This window comes from Mus caroli, unplaced genomic scaffold (assembly GCF_978045245.1).
Source record: "Mus caroli unplaced genomic scaffold, Mus_caroli_1 scaffold_12, whole genome shotgun sequence".
NCBI lineage: Eukaryota > Metazoa > Chordata > Mammalia > Rodentia > Muridae > Mus > Mus caroli.
The window spans coordinates 71,381,624-71,401,676 of record NW_028227267.1 but is presented as its reverse complement, the minus strand read 5'-3'; the positions used below and the strand labels follow the sequence as shown (position 1 = coordinate 71,401,676).

Genomic DNA, 20,053 nt, shown 5'->3' with positions numbered 1-20,053 from the left:
GCAGCAGGTAGAACAACACAGCGGTGTGTGGAGACAAGATGAATCCACAGACCCTATTAGCAGAGCCCCGTGGACACTGGGAAGAGGGCGTGAGGCATGATTTCAGAACTGCCTAGATCTCATCCTTCTCTACCAATAGCTCTATTTCTGGACTGGGATTCGTCGGTGTGTTTTCTCTGAAAATTGTGATAGCTCATCTTGGTTGCCATCCTGACATAACCGCGAAGAAGGAACCTCAACTGAAGAACTGTCTCTACCATATTGGCATGTGGGCAAGTCGGTGGGGCAGTGTTTGGATTGCTAGCTGATGTAAGAAGGCCCCGCCCACTGTGGGTAGTACCGTCCCTAGGCAGGTGGGCTATATTAACCAAGGCTGATGAATATGAGCCTGAGAGAGAGCCAGTAAACAACACTCTTCCGTGGCTTCTGCTTCAAGCTACTGCCTTAACATCCCTCAATGACGGACTAGAATATGCAAGATTAAATAAGCTTCTAAAGTTGTTTTTAGTCTTGGTATTTATCACAGCAACAGTATTCTGGCTAGAAGACAGAGCCTGATGGACACCTGCCTCAATCGCTAGCAATATCTGTTTTCAGTGAAGGACACGGGAGAAACACACTAAACAGCCCTTCTTTCTTGTGTTTCACTGATGTAACCTAGGTGTTCTGCAGGACGAAACCTGAGCAAACTTTTGCAAATCAAAATGCAGGGAAAGATAAAATTGAGACTGTTAGCTTGCTTACCTACTAACTAGGCAAGTACTTTACCAGAATTATCCATGAGCTATAGGGCTGAACAATTTGGAATTAGCTCTCATACTGATGAAAATTTCTTCATTTAGGCCAGTGGGTTGATTTTTGCCTCCATGTTTCAACTGGCTGACATTGGGAAGTTTCCTTGTAAGTTAAAAAAAAAAGAAATTCCAGGGCTGGAGAGACAATGGAGAACACTGGATGCTTCAGCAGAAGACTGAGTCTAGGTTCCTACCACCCACATGGCGGCTCCCAACCTCTAGTCTGTGGGATTTGATGCTCTCGTCTGACCTCCATGGCCAATGCGCACATGTGGTGCACAGACATACGTGCAAGCAAAATATATGCACATAAAATAAATGAACCTCTAAACTTTTTTCATCTGTCTCTGGGGACAGCATTAACTTGGCACAGTTCTATAAGGACAAGAGGAACCATGTGCAGGTTGGCTCAGTGTAGTTCCTGGAAGGGGCAGTAAATACCTCTAATAAATCATCAATAATTCTCCCAGCATATTTTACAGAGGGTGTCCATTGGCACACCTCAGACCACCGTCTTATGAAGTATAAAGGGACGGCAGGGGGACCCTGGCTCGTGGCTCAGGAAAGGAGAACGTATCCAGAAAAACCAGAGGAGGGAATGGCCTCTGCAACTGGCCTCTCCAGTACACTGGACTTGCTTTTTTATTTTTGAAACGCCTTTGAATCACTTAAGATGCAGTCAGTGTTATCTCCCTCCACTGCACATTTATAATTTCTACAAAATCATACAGGTGACTAAGTGGCAGTGCCGAACTCCAGTGTCAGACCCTCTTTCTAGTTGAGGGCTGGCCCTTCAGAAACATTCATTAACTTTGAGAAGAAAGAATCCATGACAGATTCATCTCCTTTTCCAAAGAGATATCTCAATGCCTACCAGAGGGTGATGGTCATTGTCCACTTCACAGCCTCTGGAATCACTGAAGAGACAGGTTTCTGGGCATGTGAGGGACTTTCCTAGATTAGGTTAACTGAGGCAGGAAGACAATTCTTAAATATAGATGGAGGTATTCCGTGGGCTACGTACGGTCCAGCCAGCAACAGAGCTCGTTACTTTCTGCTTTCTGACTATAAATGCAGTGTGCCTGGCTCCTGCCCCCATGCTTTGCTACCACGACAGATTGTGCACAACGACAACCCATATGGTGGCTATTCTTAAAAGTCACCTTGACTACATGTGGAATTTACTAAAAACCTAAGCAGATGGACGCATTTGTGAGGACTATGTAGCTAATTGGATGGTATGAAGACTCATCTTAAGTCTGAATCATTTGAGGTCGGAAGACCGACTCTATGTCTGGGTCCCACCTTCTCGTGCCAACCTATGTAAAGGACACAGAAGAAAGGAACATTGCTTCTTGCCTGCTTTCTCCTCTCTGTTTCTGTCTCTCTAACTAACAAGAGCATCTATCTTGATGCTGAGGTACTCCTTCACTGGTATTAGAGCCTATTTTTCAGGACTCCAAAGGACGCTGAACACCAGCTGAGACATATTAGTTCTCGGAGCTCTGATAGCCTCTTCCAGTTCTGTGGGCACCAGGCACACATATGGTGTGTGCAGGAAAAATGTCTATGCACATAGAAGTAAATGAAACTCTTTTCAAGTGTGCCTACTATTAAGTATTTATATGTAACTAAATATATATGTGTACATAATTACACACACACACACACACACACACACACACACACACACGCACACCAACTCTGCTCCTCTAGAGAACCCTGCCTAATACGTCTTCCTTCTTTTCTTAGGTTTCTTTTGTAAGTTTTTTTTTTTTAATTGTAACAAGTAGACAACTAAATTCACAGTGATGACAGTTTTGCCTACTAGGTCTAGGAAGAGATTAGTCACAGAGAGAGGATGAATGAGAGGTTTGGAAGACCACTGTGTCTTAATTCCGACTGAAGTGGTAAGATGTTGAACCACTTGTCACTAAATTACTGAATTGAGTCTCAGGTCTAATTACCAGCCTGTCCCAGAAGCTGCCACACCACCATTTTTAATGCACACCATTTTCCCACAAACCAATTATACTGTTTCTCAGTCAAAGACACGGTAGGTGCTTATCATAGGCTTTGAATACATGTAGCAAAGGATACCTACTTAAATGGAATTCTGCTCACGTTTAAATGGGCTTTGACACTGTCGACGTCAGACGCATTCACAAAAAAGTGGACTTCCTTTTTCTTCTCGATGAATTCAGCTGTCACTGGCTGCCAGAGAACGACCTACAGTTTCCAGGGGGGAAATTGGCAAATGGAAAGCTGAACCGTGCACATCATTGGCAAATGCAGCTAGGCCCATCTAGCTACTTGTCTCTAAAGGGGCTGTGGCAAAGACTCCTTTCAGTCACTCTCCACCCCACACACAGTGATATAAACACTCATTCTGCAGGGGGCTCTTTGCACCCACTGCCGTTCTAGCTGCCAGCCAGGACCTGGAGCCCTCCAGCTGCTTCATATTTGATAAGGGGATGAATACATTTATGAATACTACCGAGCTGGATGTGTCTTTCAGGAGCTTAAAAGAAAAAAGAAATTCTAAGGAAGGACATTTGATTACACATTGATTTTGTTTAATAAAGATTCTGTGCATTTGATATTATTATCACATTAGTGTCCTGTTTTTTCATCTAATGCCTCTGAATATTTACATTTTTATCATTCTACTACACTTCTCCAAAGTTTGTTTTCTTTCTTTCTTTCTTTCTTTCTCTCTTTCTTTCCTCTTATTAGAATACCAACCAGGCAGATGTAAAGATTAACTCAGTGTTGTGACATATATATACACACACACACACATATATATATACGTGTGTGTGTGTGTGTATGTATGTATGTATGTATGTATGTGTTGTGAAAATGTCAAAATGAACTCAGGTTTATTTTGTAAGCTAATTAAACAATGAAAATAAAAAATAGACAAGGAACAGAACAAAGTGGTTAAAAATTGAGACTTTTGATCCTTTCTCTAGAGATACTTCATTTTTATCCTATGAGAGGGTCACGGACATGCTCCACCCAGCTCTGCGCCTGTCAGAGGTGCAGGTGACTCCTAGTGGCCACCCATGTGATATACAGTCTGGGCTGAGGCCTTCCTGCCCAGGGCTGCTGCTCATGCCACCTCACACTACGCGTAGGGTCATTTTTCCCAGAGGTGGGCTTCTGGTAACCATTTTGCTCAAGTGAAGCTTCCACTGCCTGACCTGGGAAATTCTCTGCAGTCTGAAAACCATCACCATGCCTCTCCATTCTACTGGGTCATCTTGTGTCTGCCCCGTGCAGTGAAGGCCCCTCCACCTTCTCCAGCGTCCTCCCTTCTCTTTATGATTAGCAAGCACCCTTTACTGCTTGCACCTATATTGGATCTCTAGTCCCCCAAAGCACATTAACAAACATAGGCTCATTTACTCTCTGCTGCCTGCCAATCTTCCACAGCTTGGACTTCTGGGGAGGTTGGACCCAGCCCCAGACAATTTAATAAAAGTTTCCTTATAGCTCATGTGCCTACTACCCCTTTAGCTAAGAACCACCATTCTCCAAGCAAAATATTATCAGTCTTCTACGGTAACAGCTTTGTGCTGACATGCTTACAGCTTCAAGGTAATGCCATGATATCTCAAGTAAAGGAAAAGGTTTGATTCTGGAAACCAAAGGCCGTGTGATGATAGCCGGATACCCACAGGCAGACTGGAGGGGGAACACAGTTCTCAATGCTCGCAGGGGAAACGTGCTAATGTAAATGTAAGTTAGGGGAAATACCTCATACGTTGTAGTAAGATTCTGAAGTAGTTGAACTTGCCTGGAGCTTCTTGGAAGAGCAGATAAAACCTGGCCACTGGGGAGGGAAACAGGGTTCAGTTAAATAACAACATGACAGGAATGCACACCTATTGGAGGAAACTAAACTCAAAGTGTATCAGGGCACAGGCAGACTCAGTGGAGAGGATTAACAGCCTCTTTCTCACAGCTGTACTCCTAATCAATCAGAGAACCAGAGCTCTTAGGCAGAGCACCGATCTCTTTCCTGTCCCTTCTGTGCATGCAGGTGCACAAGGACTTGTATCCAACAAATAACAAGTTTGCTTTTGTTTTTGCACACAGAGAATGCAGAACACTAGTTTGCTGTGGCTGGGGATGTGAATTAGTAGAGCTCAGATGTGCTCTGACAATGCTGCTGGGATGAAGAAATGAAATTAGTACATCAGAGAGACATCTGCAACTCTCACGTTTGTTGCCATACCCCTCGCTGCTGTGGAGTCAATCTGAGTATCCATGAGTGGATAAGTTGATAAAGAAAGTATGATAAATCTCTCTCTCTCTCTCTCTCTCTCTCTCTCTCTCTCTCTCTCTCTCTCTCTCTCTCTCTCTCTCATACACACACACATATGCACACACTGGAATAATACCCCACCATTAAAACAAATGAGATCCTTGGGCCTGGAGAGATGGCTCAGTGGTTAAGAGCATTTGTTACCCTTGATGAGGACCCAGGTTCAATTCCCAGCACCCACATGGTAGGTCAAAACCATTTGCAATATAGTTCTGGGAGATCTGACACCTTCTTCTGACATCTGTAGGCCCCAGGCACTTACACAGTGCACATACATACAGGGCAGGCAAAACACTCATACACACATTAAAAAAATAGGAAAATGTAAGAGAAAAAATGTCAAACAATGGGATTCTGTCATGTATGTGAACAGAGATTATGTTAAGTGATATAAGCCAGGCATAGAGAGACTAACACTATGTGATCTTATCCACAGGTGGACTCTAGAGGAGATCTCAAGAAGGGAGGGAGCAGAAAAGTGGTTACCAAAGAAGCTGGGAAGTATAGGAGGAGATGGGGGAGGGGGGTGTCGATCCTCAGACGCAAATTAGTGTTAGAAGAATGTGTTATACCACACAGGAGCAACTATGATAAACAAGAAATACTGTGCTATATATTCACATAGCTAGAAGAGCGAATATGAATGCTTTCATAAATAAAATATAAAGCTTTGAAAAAGGGAGATATGAACTAGCCTGATCCAACTAGACACTGTGCATGTGGATCCTCATGTGCCACTGTATCCCACAAATATGCAGAATTGCCATGTCAACTAATAGCAACATAATAGTGAGTATTTGAGATATAACAGAGCATTGTGTTAACAGTAGTTAAGTTTGCCCCATTTAAGAAATCCAACTCCAGGTCAGGTACCATGGTGTAGCCTGTAATCCCAAGCACTCTCAAGGCTGAAGGAAAATGAACCCCAGACCAGCCTGGGCTACACAAATTCCAGGCCAGCCTGAGCTACACAGTGAGATCCTGCATCAAGCATCACCACACCTCCACCCTCATCCTGCACAGGAGGAGGAGAAAGACTCAGAGAGAGCTCTACCACCATCCTTGGAGGTCCCTGTGTGCTCTTTTTTCCTCTCTCACATCCCTATCCTCCCAAAGACATCCAGCACCTTCCCTTCCCATTCTTGCTCCTCATTATCTTTTGCTTCACTTTACAGTGGTTTTTCTTATACACAGCTTTGGGCTATTGTCTGTGGAGATCCTTCAGGAACTGTCTGAATTTATTTGATTTTTATTTTAATCTTATAAAAAAAGAAAATAAGAAACATAGCTTGGTGGTAGTGTGCCTGTCTTGCATGGACCACAGATTTTGTTAAAGTTTAAAAGAGCATATTCTAAGAACTCGTGTGAACCATGCCTCCTCACTTACAGTTGCATGTTCAAGCTTGTTGCCACAGCTCACGTTACAAGCATTTCCTAGCCAGTGGAGTTGCTGAGTCCTGAGGTAGGCACCACGTTCCTCTCACAAGATAACGTCAAATTAGTCCATCACTGTTTTCATTCATTTGTATTTCCTGTGGGGAAGATTTCCTCTGACCCCCTCCTGCCATCGCTTGATAACATCTGCCCTCTAACTTCTACCATCAACATAAGCACACAGCTCTTGTATTTTAATTTTCTGACTAACTTGATTTTTAAGGTTGTGGCTTCTACCAACTGTGCACACTTTTATGTCCTAACTATTTTGCATTCCAGTTTGTACTGATGTGTTGTTTTTATCCAGTTTATTTGCTTGTGTTTTTTTTTTTTCCTACTCTTTCCTTCGTGGTTTTGTGATAATTGACCAGATCCCAGATCACTTATTTCTTTTGGGGGGCACTAATCTTTATCAGCGACTCATACTGCAAGTCTTCTACCAGTCTCAAATTTGTCTCCTTGCCCTCCCCCTTTAATTTTCCTTTGTTATTTCCAGTGTTGGGTTTGAATCCAGGCACTAGTGCCTGCCAGGGAAGTGCTTTGCTACTGAGCTATAGCCCTGGCTTCTTTTTAAGATATAGTTTTATCCATCATTTTCTTACAGATTGACAGGTAAGAGGTCTTACCAAGCTTTGAAATACAATAATAGTCACATCTATATCTTTCATCTTTCTCTTTAAAATTATTTTATGCATTATGTAGGGTGTTTTGCCTACATGTGTGTGCGGTGACCATGGAGGCCAGAAGAGGGTGTCAGATCCCAAGAACTAGAGTTATAGACAGCTGTGAGCTGCCACATGGGTGCTGGGAATCAAATCCAGAGGTGCCCTTAAGCCACCTCTTCAGTCCCCCAATGTGCTTGTCTTTCCTATTCCATCTTTTAAGCCATTGGAAATGATTCGTAGGGAGTATAGCAAAGGAATTCTCTGTCTCTCTCCTCTCTCTGTGTCTCTCTGTGTCTGCCTCTGTCTCTGTCTCTCTCTGTGTCTCCGTCGCTCTTTCTTTCCCCTTTTAACATCATATCATCATTTAAGAATCTCCAACACCTTCCAAAGCTATATAGGTCACTATTGACGTGGGTTTTCACACTACCTGACAGAGAAAATGTGCATCAAACCATGTCTTTTACCCAGGCTGCAGAAAAGTTGCATCCCCCGGCCTTGCACATGGCTATGCTGAGGCCTGACTTTCAGCCAGTGGGGATGCACATGGCTGAAAGCATGCTAGAGCAAAGAACTTCAAAACAGACATCGAGCTGTGTAATGGAAACAGTTTAGAGTGGAGTAGCAGGGAGGGCTGTGTTTTCTATTGATTGCTGTGATTGCTGACAGGAAAAATGTTGTGATGGAGGCTTGCGTCCCTCTCAGATCTGTTGAAATATGTTGAAATCCCAATCCCTAAAGTGATGTAAAGATGTGAGGGACTTGAAAAGCCCCCTGTAATAAGATCAGGATGAATGTTCCTATAAAAGAAGCCTGGGAGTGACTTCACCCACTCCCTCACACCCTATCTGCACAGTGCACGCCTCCAAAGGAAATCTGCTGGTCCTTGACCTTGGATTTCTAGCTTCTATCACAGGGAGAAGTTTCTGTGGCTTATAAACGCACAGTTGAAAGTACTCTGTCGTTGTTATAGCAGCACAAATGAACTACTAATTAAGGCTTTATTGCATTAGGCCAGGCTCTTTTAGAATGCATTAGTTGTTGTAGCATAATCTAGGATGCTCCTCACCTATAATATAGTATGGCTTTCTGGGATGTTGTGTTTTAATGGGGATGTTGTTCTTTGCCTGTTTTTTTCTCCCCAGTGGTGAGGGTAAAAGCACAAACCACCAGAGCTGTTTTTTTTTTTTGTTTTGTTTTGTTTGTTTGTTTGTTTGTTTCCCCCCCCCCATGGGTTCTGAGGATCAGAACTAACTTCTTCGACCTCCAAACTAATTCTCAGTATCTTACAGAATGAGCTCCTATCCACCCCACCCCCACCCCCACCCTTACCCTGTGCCTCTCAAAAAGCCTCTTGGGGAGATCTGATCTTCAGCACAAAATTTAAGAATCAACAACCTGTCATGATTCATAAAACCTTCAGGTTTTCATGGTGCGTTTATTGAATTTATAGGTTCATAATTTGGGGAGGATGGGCATACTCATGATTCTAAGTCTTCTCATCAACAAATACAGGTGATTCATCTGTTTGGCCTACTTTAATGTCTTCTTATAAAAGTTTTATCCATTAATATATTGCATATTTTAAAATTAGACTTCTTCTAACATTGCTTTTTTCTTTTGGAGATGGTGATTGAATACTCCATATTCTAGCCACCTTTGTTGCCAGGACATACAGATGAATTTGATTTTGGGATATCCGTTTTCTTAGCATGTCCTTTTGCTTTGTGTATTCCTTTCTGTGGTGTAACACTTGCTACAGTGTTAAGAATTCCCAGGGATGCTGGTACAGTCTGGGCAATACATTAGTGTGATTCAGTCTCAGTTTACTTTCTGTTTGTAAACCATTTACTCAGAGAGGAAGGGCTTCTTAGCAGATTTCATTTTTGCAGTTTGCCGTCCAATTTTTCTGTAGGAGATTATTATATAAAAAGAAAAAGAAAACAGTGGCCACCCAGATCTGGCTTCACAGTTTTAACGAATATGGAGCAATAATGTAAGATGATGGATTTTGGAAGCATGCACGAGGGCCAAGCAAGAACTCCATGTGTCTCCTCTGCAAATTTCTTGTCACTCTAAAAATACTTAGTTTTTTAAGATTTATTTTTTTGTACCTGTTTCTGTCTGTCTGTCCATCTGTCTGTATCTGTTTCTGTCTTTCTTTGTCTCTGTCTTTCAGTGTGCATGTGTGCATGTGTGCATGTGTATTGTGTAAAAGTGTACCAGAGGTTAGGAGAGGGCCCTGGATCCCCTGGAGTTGGAGACATCTGTGGCTTGCTCCCTTATGGGTTTTCTAATTCTCCGCAAACGCAGCAAGTGTTCTTAACCTCTTAACCGCTTATTCTCCAACCCCCTAAAAAGACATCAAATAGAAGATTTCATTAAAGAAGTATACAGAGAACTATGTAAGTGCAAAAGAGGTTATAGTAGCTTTCAGGAGGGTACATAGACATTATTAGCACAGGCTCCGTAGGAGACATGCGTCATTTGAGAGGAGGGAACCCTCAACTGAGAAAAATATCTCCATAAGATAGGCTGTAGGCAAGCACGTAGGGCATTTTCTTAATTAGTGATTGATGTGGGAGGACCCAGCCCGTTGTGGGTGGTGCCATTCTGGGCTGGTGGTCATGAGTTCTATAAGAAATCAGGTTGAGCAAGACAGAAAGAGCAAGCCAGTGAGCAGTACTCCTCCATGGCTTCTGTATCAGCTCCTGCCTCCAGGTTCCTGTCCTGCTGCAGTTCCTACCTTGGCTTCCTTTAGTGGAGGGTGACTCAGTATATGTAAGCCAAACAAACCCTTTCCTCCGCAGGTTACTTTGGGCCACGGTTTTCATCACAGCCATGATAACCCTAACTAAGACACAGTGTTTATTGACTAAGTTAGACTGGCTGAGGCTGAACCCAGGAGGTCACAGGGCTTTGCTGGGAAATGGCAACCTGTACCTTCTAGTACATGGGTGTTCAGAGAAGGAGAATAGTAACTAAACAGAAAGAAGTTTATCTGTATCTCCTCCACCTCTCTAAACCATAGTTGAGTTTCTAAACCATGTAGCTGAGTGTGGACCTCCTAAAACCTTGGCAACAGTAAGAGGTTTTGGCATGCATGAAGACCAAAAAAAAAAAAAAAAAAACCTAATTTAATACCAAACACCAGATGAATCCAAGGCACTTGTGGTAACATTCTCCTGTATGGCATGACATGCATGAGGTCACTGCAGCTGTGGCTCTGAACACACATCATGTGTACTCTGTGCCACCAGACCACGCAATTCCAGTGGATCCCGAAACACCTCAACTCAGACTCCACACTGTTCCACTGTCCTGAATGGCGGTGCATGACTGCTTTCTGCTACTACAAACACATGGCGGGTTCATAACTGAAAACAAGGAGTCAACACTTCTTGACTGCTTCCCCTCGGCATCCACAGGTCAGCATCACCTTTGGATTGGATTGTGTAGGTCTATTGGATTTTAAAACTTGCCGTTTGAGTCACTGACTTGCATTTCATAAAAAGCCATTATAAATGAATTTTGGCCTGGGGTTAGGACAGAATTTCCAACAATTCCTACAATGTTTCTGTCATACTTCTTCCTCCGTGTGTGGAGTATTTATGCAAGGCGGACTTCTCAGCATCGATTGCATAAGAATGAGGATATTGATTAACACGGAGAAAGTTGAAAACACTCTACATTCTGTAGTACCAGAAGCTTCGGCAGCGTTTACTCCTTCGTGTTAAAGGTAAACAAACACGCTCATCTCATTAGCTTGCAATTTTGCCTTCATCTTTATTAAACAATAAGGTTCTATGGATACTGAAGAATTGGTTTAAAACCAATTTCTGTAGGACTTATTTTTGGCAGATGCTTGCTTTGTATATCGGTTTTATATACCTATACACCCAGGGTCACATGTAAAAATATTAGGCAGTCCTTCCATAGAGAAGATTTTGAAAGCATACTGATACATTTTGGGCTTCCTTTCCTAAGTAACTAGGAGTAAGGAGATAACCGTGATTAGCAATGGGGCAGAGGATGCTTTTGTTTGGAGAACTTTGATAAAATGACTCTGGATTCTGGACACCATTGAGAAGAGCAAACAGTGGTTCATAGAACATCAGCCTGGGAAATTTGATGTGGATCCCTGGTACAGGCTTAGCATAATCCATTCACCCACCGCCTAGGGGCATATGTTCAAGGCTATGTATTGAATCACTCTTCAAAGTGTCAACGACTGGAAACACGTGTGCAGCTATCCTAGGGCGTTTTCCAGTTATAAAGAATGAGTTTGATTTATAACAGTTAACTTGGGGATGATTTCCGTGATATATTATAAAGCAGTGAAACAAGATGACACCAACTGAAATATGGTCCTAGTTTTGAAAAACTAATTTAGAAGAGAAAGAAAACCACTATGTATTAAAAGCAGGAGAAAGTTACGAATAAACAAAGAATATATTGTGAACCCCAGCTCCCATGGCTGTCTGGGAAGGAGAGAAGGCAAAATATAATGTGCTTTTGACCACAGGTATCGAACCCAGAGCCTTATACATAGCTGCGATTGTTTGTTTGTTTTTATTTTTGTTTTTTTTGTTGTTGTTTTTTTTTGTTTTTTTTTTTGAGACAATGTCTCACTATGTAACTCTGCTGTTCTGGAACTCACTCTGTAGTCTGAGGCTGGCCTCAGACTCACAGAGCTCTGCCTGCCTCTGCCTCCTGAATGTTGGGATTGAAGGTGGATGCCACCACGCACAGCTAATTACAATTGGTTTTTGTTTGTTTGTTTGTTTTTGTTTTTGTTTTAAAAAGGGTCAGCTGGGTGTGGTAGCTCAGGCCTTTAATCCTAGCACCAGGGGCAGGGGCAGGGGCAGGGGCAGGGGCAGGGGCAGGGGCAGGGGCAGGGGCAGGGGCAGGGGCAGGGGCAGGGGCAGGGGCAGGGGCAGGGGCAGGGGCAGGGGCAGGGGCAGGGGCAGGGGCAGGGGCAGGGGCAGGGGCAGGGGCAGGGGCAGGGGCAGGGGCAGGGGCAGGGGCAGGGGCAGGGGCAGGGGCAGGGGCAGGGGCAGGGGCAGGGGCAGAAGCTGCAGAAAATGCAGGAAATACAGAAAAAATGGCCACTGGTATGCCGAAGAGCTTTTTCTCCGGGTGACATAGTTTCAGTGTTTTCTCTCTAATTTTTTCCTTCTTAAAAAAATAATTAAAAAAGAAATCTTAACATTTTATTTACTCAGAAAAACCAAACCAAACCAATGACAGCAGCAACAACAAGAATGACAAAAACAAGTACTAAAACCACCCTTGACTAAAGAAGGCACTCTGGACTCCAGTGCTGCGGAGCCTCATCTTCATCCTTGATCATTACAATAAACTGAGCACCACCTTGCACAGTATGTATATCCTGACATGTCTCAGTCTATGAATAGCACAACACACACACACACACACACACACACACACACACACACACACACACACACTTTAAGTATCTGCCACATTAATTCTGCTATTTTGAGTTTAGTTAGTGCAAGTCACTGTTTTCTCCAAGGGTCTAAAAACCATCCTAGCATCCAAACCCTAAGACCTAACTAGAAAGTTGAATCCATCAGAATGGCCAAGAACACCCCCTTTAGGGAAGGGTCATTCTTTCCCCCCTGTGCTGTCCAGCATTGCCACTGCCAGGCTTCAGTCCCTGTTACTGTCCTGGAAGCCAAGCAAGGAAGTGGATTCAATTCACAGAGCCAGTGTAGGGCATTCTGCAACAGACTGGAGCTTCCTGATAGCAACAGAGATGATGAGATTCCCCTCATGTCCCCACACACTCTACTGCCAGTTCCAGGTATCAGGACTTGTGCATCAGCAAGAAGCCAAGCACTGAACTGCTCCTGTGAGCAGCAAAGCTGTAGCAGTAGCCAGAGAGACATGACCTTCAGGGAGCTACAGGGCAAATAGAACACAACACTCCCAGGGCCAATTACAGATGAATAGCCAGTAAGATTATTGCTTAATCTTTATAATCAGGGTATGTCGAAGATGGGCACTGAGAAGGACTGAGGACAAGCTGCCACAGTCAAAAGTCATAAGCCATCGTCTAGCTTCCAGACTGGAGTCAGTACTTACTCCCAGATTTTCTTGCCTGAAGGAGAATCTAGACACCCCCCAAAAGACACTGTAGCACTGTAAGAAATAGCTAAAGAAGTGGTTCTCAACCTGTGGGTCATGACCCCTTTGTGGCTCACATATCAGATAACCTGCCTGTCAGATATTTACATTGCAATTCATAACAGAAAAATTAGTTATGAAGCAGCAACAAAGGTAAGTTTATGGTTGAAGAGGGGTCACCGTAACATGAGGAATTATATTTCAGGGTGGAGGCATTAGGAAAGTTGAGAACCACTGGTCTAAAGGGATCACAACTCCTTTCTGCAAGAGTCCTGTGGCAGTTGACTCAAGCCACTCTGAACACTGCCAAAGAAGGTGCTCAAACATTCTGAGGGCTCTTGTCAGCATGGTCCACGCTGATATTCTACTCTGGGCATCTGGAACCTTAGACCAAGTCCAAATCAAAATGGGTGCACTAGATCTGCAAATCTAATATGGGTTTCTCCAGTGTCCAAATGTGTAATCACAATGATCAGACTCAGAGTTGGCACGGCTCCCACATGATCTCAGAAGGTAAAAGCTGCGGTAATGTGTGTACTGGGGGAAGGCTCGGAAGCACCTTCTCGCCAGCCATGATAGGAGAGTTTTAAAAATTCGCCAATGTGGCAGGGGACATGCAGGGGCGGTTGTGGCAGGTCTTAGCATCATGTCTGTTGTGATAGTCTCACAGTTCAATTCCCCCTACCCTGCCCTACACCTCCCCCATCCCACCACCCCAAACTCTCCTCCCTCCTTCCTCCACAGAGCTGGATGACATTCCTTTTCAGAAAACTGCCTGTAGGTCAGTCTTCATCTCAGAGCCAACCTCCTGGGGAAATTTGGGCAGAAACAGATAGAAATTCCTGCTATGTGAGGTAAATCATAAAGAAGGGCACAGGGATCTCAGGCTCTGCTACAATAATACGAATTGGCTGACTACACAGGCGAATGAACAAAAAAGTCTAAGTTAGGAGATTTTCTTGTTTGGTTTTGGTTTTGTGTTTCCAGTGGCTGAGGTTGAGCCAGGCACTGCAAATAGCAACTGAGGTTGGAGCCAGTCTCGGGCTCTTCCCGGTTAGATCAGCTGAAATAGCACAAGGCAGTCAATAAACCGTGCTCTTCCGTTCCCAAACATCCTATTTCTGTACCTAACTGGATGAGGTCTTCTGAACACTGGTCAGAGCTGGGGGATTTGTAGGCTGCTCTCTTCACTCCAATCAACAGATTCATTGAACAGATCTAAAGTTTTTCTTTTTAACAAGAAAGACCAAGAAATTTGAACAATAGCTTCACTGGAGATGGTATTCTAACTTCGGCATAGAGACACTTTGTATTCTAATACAGCCCAAGGTCTGTCAGTTATTTCACAGTGGGCTGAAAAGCCCTGAGATTCTTCTGACCTTTTGTGCATCCCTGAGGAAAAATAATTCCACTATGTAGAATGCCCAGGGGCAACGAGAGATGAAAATAAAGGTGTGTTTTGTTGAATCTTATAATGTCTGGTTTTGTGTATCAACTTGACACAAGCTGGAGTTATCACAGAGAAAAGAATTTCCCTTGAGGAAATGTCTTCATGAAATCCAGCTATAAGGCATTTTCTCAATTAGTGATTAAGCGGAGAGGGCCCAGCCCATTGTGGGTGGTGCTGTCCCTGGACTGGTAGTCCTAGGTTCTATAAGAAATTAAGTGTAAAAAGCCAGGGGAAACAAGCCAGTAAGCAGCACTCCTCCATGGCCTCTGCATCAGCTCCTGCCTCCAAGTTCCTGCTCTGTGTGACTTCCAGTCCTGACCTCCTTTGGTGATGAACAGCAATGTGGAAGTGTAAGCTGAATAAACCCTTTCCTCTCTAACTTGCTTCTTGGTCCTGAGGGAATATGGAATACAAACCATGACTAAGAACAAATCTCTATAGTGATAATTACAGCATTTGCACAAGAAATATTTAGTAAAAAAAAAACTTGCACTAAAAATAGAATAAAACACATAAGCACAGAGGAAGAAGAGATAGATTATACATACATGAGTGTATAGGTAGATAGGTATATTAACAGCTGATAGAGATAGCTGATGGAGATGATAGATGGATTGATGGATGGATAGATAGATAGATAGATAGATAGATAGATAGATAGATAGAGAGATAGAGAGATGAATAGATAGATGAATAGATAGATAAATAGAGAGATGAATAGAGAGGATAGATGATTGATAGATAGATAGATACATACATAGATAGCTCTAGGTTGTGATGTTGTCATATGCTTTGCAGTGCTTGGGGGCCACTGGTGGTCTGTTCCTTGAGGTGAAAATAATGATTAGCTTTGAGTGGAGGGGCCAGAACTAATAACTGAAAGAGAATGACTGGAATCGGGTACCCAGCCAGAGTGTGGCATTAACAAACCACATATGCTGTGGTCTACGATGCCCTTCATGCCCTCCTCTCCAAACCCTTCTCTTCCTTTCTGTCCATGTTTCTCATTTTTCTTTTCTCAATGGTCTGGGCTGACAGACTCCACTTAGATAATCATTGCACAATACAATTAATGACTTTGCTTACAAGATTCTTGCTAGTGTTTTATTTATTTATCTGACCCTGAAAATCAACTGAATATGGAAATGTGGGCTTCAGCTGCCTTCCTCTTTGGCATATGGTATTTATGCCTTTATTCAGGCTGTTTTGTGGTTGTAGTTCCAAGGCATTTCTCGGATGAGAGTTATCAGCATGCGCCTACAAATCAACCACGAGGACATTGCTCCAACCCAAACTGTTATTAGGAAAATGATCACGGCAAGAAAAGCGTAACAAAGAACAGCTTCAGGCAAATGCCAGCTGGCTACTGCTTTCTAGAAAGGTTTAAATTCTAACCCCCAGAAATACGAATTTATCAAAGGCTGTCACTCTGAATGAAATTAGATTTTTCTTTTAGTGGTAGGAATAGTTTACTCTTAAAAAAAGCTCAGAAACACTGGGGGAGGGGGTTCATTTTATTATTTCTAGTGCAGGGGTGAGGAGAGTTCGGAGCTCGGGGATGCTTCTGTCTCCAACATGGCCCCTCCTTTTCCTCTCACTCACAAGTAGGAGCTCCGGGTATGCGCAAGCGCTAACTGTTTTCCATGTAGTATTAGTTGGCTACACTGTAACCATGTTCTCATCCTACTCTTCAAGCATACCTGTCTGTAGATTTCAGAGTGCATGCCGCAGCAAAGGATGTAAGAACCACGTGCGAGAGAGTTTTCCTGCCCATGTCCTTACCATTTCCCTTTGCCCGTCCCTTTCATTTGCATTATTTAGCTCCACTGAGCGGGCACAGGCTTGATGATTTTGTAAAGATATGGTAAGATCTTTCTGCGTCTTGTGTTGCAATGAGTACCCTGTGTAATTTAGTATAGAATCATCATGGCAGCCTGGAGCCAGCTCAGTAGTGCACATCTGCAGTCCACGCACATCGACTTGAGAGGCTTGAGCAGGAGATGAGAAATTCAGAGTCAACTTGGGTAACATAGAGAAGCCATTTGATAGAGTTGGGGAAGGTGAGGAGAGGAGAGGAGAGGAGGGGAGGGGAGGGGAGGGGAGGGGAGGGGAGGGGAGGGGAGGGGAGGGGAGGGGAGGGGAGGACAGATCCCGAGTATAGGATAGGTATTTAAATAGCAGTATTGTGTCCAGCCTAGTACATGAGTCAAACACACTCCTTAACCACAATGGATTTCTGCTCCCACCACTCAAAGGCAATGATGTTGCCTCTACAGGAACTGGGTTAGGGTTACGGTTAGGGTTACAGTTATGGTTACGGTTAGGGTTAGATGATGTTATCAGAGTTGCTGCTACCTTCTAACAAAAGACAACCATCAAGTTATGGAATATTAGAACCTACAAAGATCCTAAAAATCATACTTACTTAACTATTAATAAAATATAGATGCACGAGTCACCAACCAACTGTTCTAGCAGTTCTGATCTTTGTAATGAACTCATTAACAACCTATCTCTCACAATGGAATTTACTGCTTGCTACTTGACAATCATACTGAACAAAAGAGAATCAGCCAGCTATCCTAAACACAGCTTCAGCCGCACAACATTACCCGAATGAGTGAATATTCTATGGGTTTTCTAACTCAGAAAAGATTTTGATGCATAGAATTTTCCCCACCCAGACTGGGATCAAGTGCTGTCTCTCCCTGTGGTTCTGTAAGAGGAAGACAAGGGCCCATCTCAGAGACAACTAGAAAAGGGTTATAGATGCAAAACGAAGGAGAGGTATCACAATCCCAAAGTTATATATCAATTTTAAAGCTTAGCCTCGCCTAGTTAATAATTATCACCCAGCAGATATGCTGCAACTGTTATCCCATGTATTCCGTGTGCTCTAACATTTATTCATTTGTGTCCTAATCAGTTTACAGTCAAAGATTCTCAGGAAATCACTCCACGAAGCTAATGAAGAAATAGCTAAGTTCTTCTATCCGTCCATTGTAACTCAACATCCTCTCACGGTCTATGCTCAATGACTGTGTGTAATCCAGGTCTATTTTATACCTTTACCTTTTCCCTCTCCTATGCTCTATGAACAAGATTAAAACTTATTTATTTAATTCATATATCTATGTGTTAAGGCAGGAAGAATATAAATCATGTGTTATGTGAAGGTACAGGCGATTCGTCAAGGTCCGATTTGTTTATTTAATCTCCATAGCCTCTGAGTATACTTATCACACTGGTAAAATGAAAGCAGAAAATGGAAAAAAAAAAAAAAAGACTACGGATACCCTGTTATCCCCAAACTACTTGAAGTCTCTGAAGGAACTGGCCTCTACCCAGTTGGCTCTCCATCCCAGGACACTACTTCTACTCTGTGAGAGGCACACAAGTGGGAAGGACCCAGCCCACCTAGGCCCCTGGTGTTACCTCTGAAAGGCGAAGCCATGCTGCTCGCAGAGGATGATGGCTACCAGGACTCCAAGGCCATGAAGCTTCATCCCAACAGTGACTTGCGAGCAAGCCCTTGGGGAGAAAGTCCCGGTGACTAATTGCCTAAGAGCCTTCTTTGCACACTGGTTAAAGTGTAACAGTGGGCTTCCTCTGGCTCCTGCAGCTCAGTTTACTGAGCCTCCACTCCCACAGTCTAAAAGAAACATACACATACAATTAGTTAGGTCGTCTGATATCTGAACCCTCAAAAAACCAAAACAACAAATCATGATGATGAGCTCAGCCATTGTGTTTAATTTAGACAATTTTAATCCTGGCGTTGTGGCATGACGTCATGAAATTCATGCAATTGAACTAAACAAACTCAAAAAGGTTCATGCTTTTCGTAAATTTCTGATTTTGCTTTGGGCCTTGTTCATCGCTAACCTTGGCCTCTTATAAATGCATTGTAGTTTGTGGATAGCTGGGTAGACACACGTAGGAGATGATTAATCCCTCAGAGAAGGCCTGGAATATTCTCAGAGGATGTGGTCTGATTCACGGAAGACTCACAGTCATGAAGACTGCCAAGACGATCCTGGTCCATGTCGTGGGGAAGCCTCAGAGCGAAGAACACTTTCTTCCTCTGACTGTGTCCTTGTCAACATTTTCAACTTAGGTGAAGATATAAGGTGAGTTTTCCAAAATGTGGCTTAAAAAGCTGAGCAGCAGGGTCTGTAGAGAAGACTCTAGAGTCTCCATTAAAAATACCGTTCTTCTTCTGGAACTCACTCCATAGACCAGGCTGGTCTCAAACTCAGAAACCTACCTGCCTGCCTCTGCCTCTCAAGTGCTGGGATTAAAGGCGTGCACCACCACTTGCCCAGCAAAAATATCTTTCTTTAACCATAAGGAAAGATAGGCCCAGCATCATGGGGCTGGTACAAGCAGTAAAGAGTTTAGGCAGGCTCTGGGTTATGTTTGTTCAGAGAACGTCATCAAGGTAGCCACTATCTCAGTGAAGGCTCTCCACCCATCACTGAGCACCATCTGACAGTCTCAGGTGGCATCTGCACTCTGTAAGCAGACAGAGTCCTGACAGCCTTCCCCACATACCAGCTTGTAAATACACTAAAAAGTTCCTGAGATTAGGACAGGGAAATTTACAAATGAGTCCATCCAGTTTTTCCACAACAGACACCTGAGGGGGGGGGGCGTTTCAGTCTTCCCCTGAGATTTAAAGCCACCAAAGCAAAGTCACTGGGTTAAGATGACTTCCCCTGAAAATGGTTTCTGTAAAGCAAATCACAGGTAGAATAGATCATAAATCGGTGGTTTTGCTCTCCCACAGGCACGTGTGGAGAGATGACAGAGCAGCGATGGTGAGAGAGAGACATTTATCTGCATAAACCTTTTGAGTAGGGCATGCTGTGTTTTTACATCCGCCAAATAAAGGAACATAAATTCAAATGATGAATACAAACAAGAGCAAATAAATCTGGGTTTCAAGTAAATAACAGACACAGAGATGAGGAGGAGGAAGGGGAGGGGGAGGGGGAGGGGGAGGGGAGGAGGGGAGGGGGCGGGGGGAGGAGGGAAACTATCCCAAGTAACTCTTCCTTTTCATCGAAAACAAACCTTTTTTTTTTTTTTTTTCATACAACACACTCTGGTCATGGCTTCCCCTTCCTCATCTCTTCCCAGGATTTCTCCACCTCCCCGTCCTTCCCCTTTCTTTTTAGAAAACAAAACAGGCAAATTAAAAAACAAACAAACAAGCAAAGCAGAA

At 43.4% G+C, this 20,053-nt stretch overlaps 1 protein-coding gene across 1 annotated transcript in view; it reads right to left on the bottom strand.

The window, feature by feature from the left end:
- Positions 1-18,405, bottom strand: part of Cpb2 (carboxypeptidase B2) — a 40,921-nt gene extending 22,516 nt beyond the window's left edge. The window contains exons 1-3 of the mRNA XM_021181993.3: positions 18,262-18,405; positions 4,557-4,632; positions 2,899-3,023 (exon numbers count right to left, since the gene is read on the bottom strand). Coding sequence (XP_021037652.1) covers positions 2,899-3,023; positions 4,557-4,632; positions 18,262-18,332 — 272 coding nt within the window. The 5' untranslated portion in view covers positions 18,333-18,405. The remainder of the gene's footprint in view (positions 1-2,898; positions 3,024-4,556; positions 4,633-18,261) is intronic.
- Between the last annotated feature and the right edge of the window lie 1,648 nt (positions 18,406-20,053).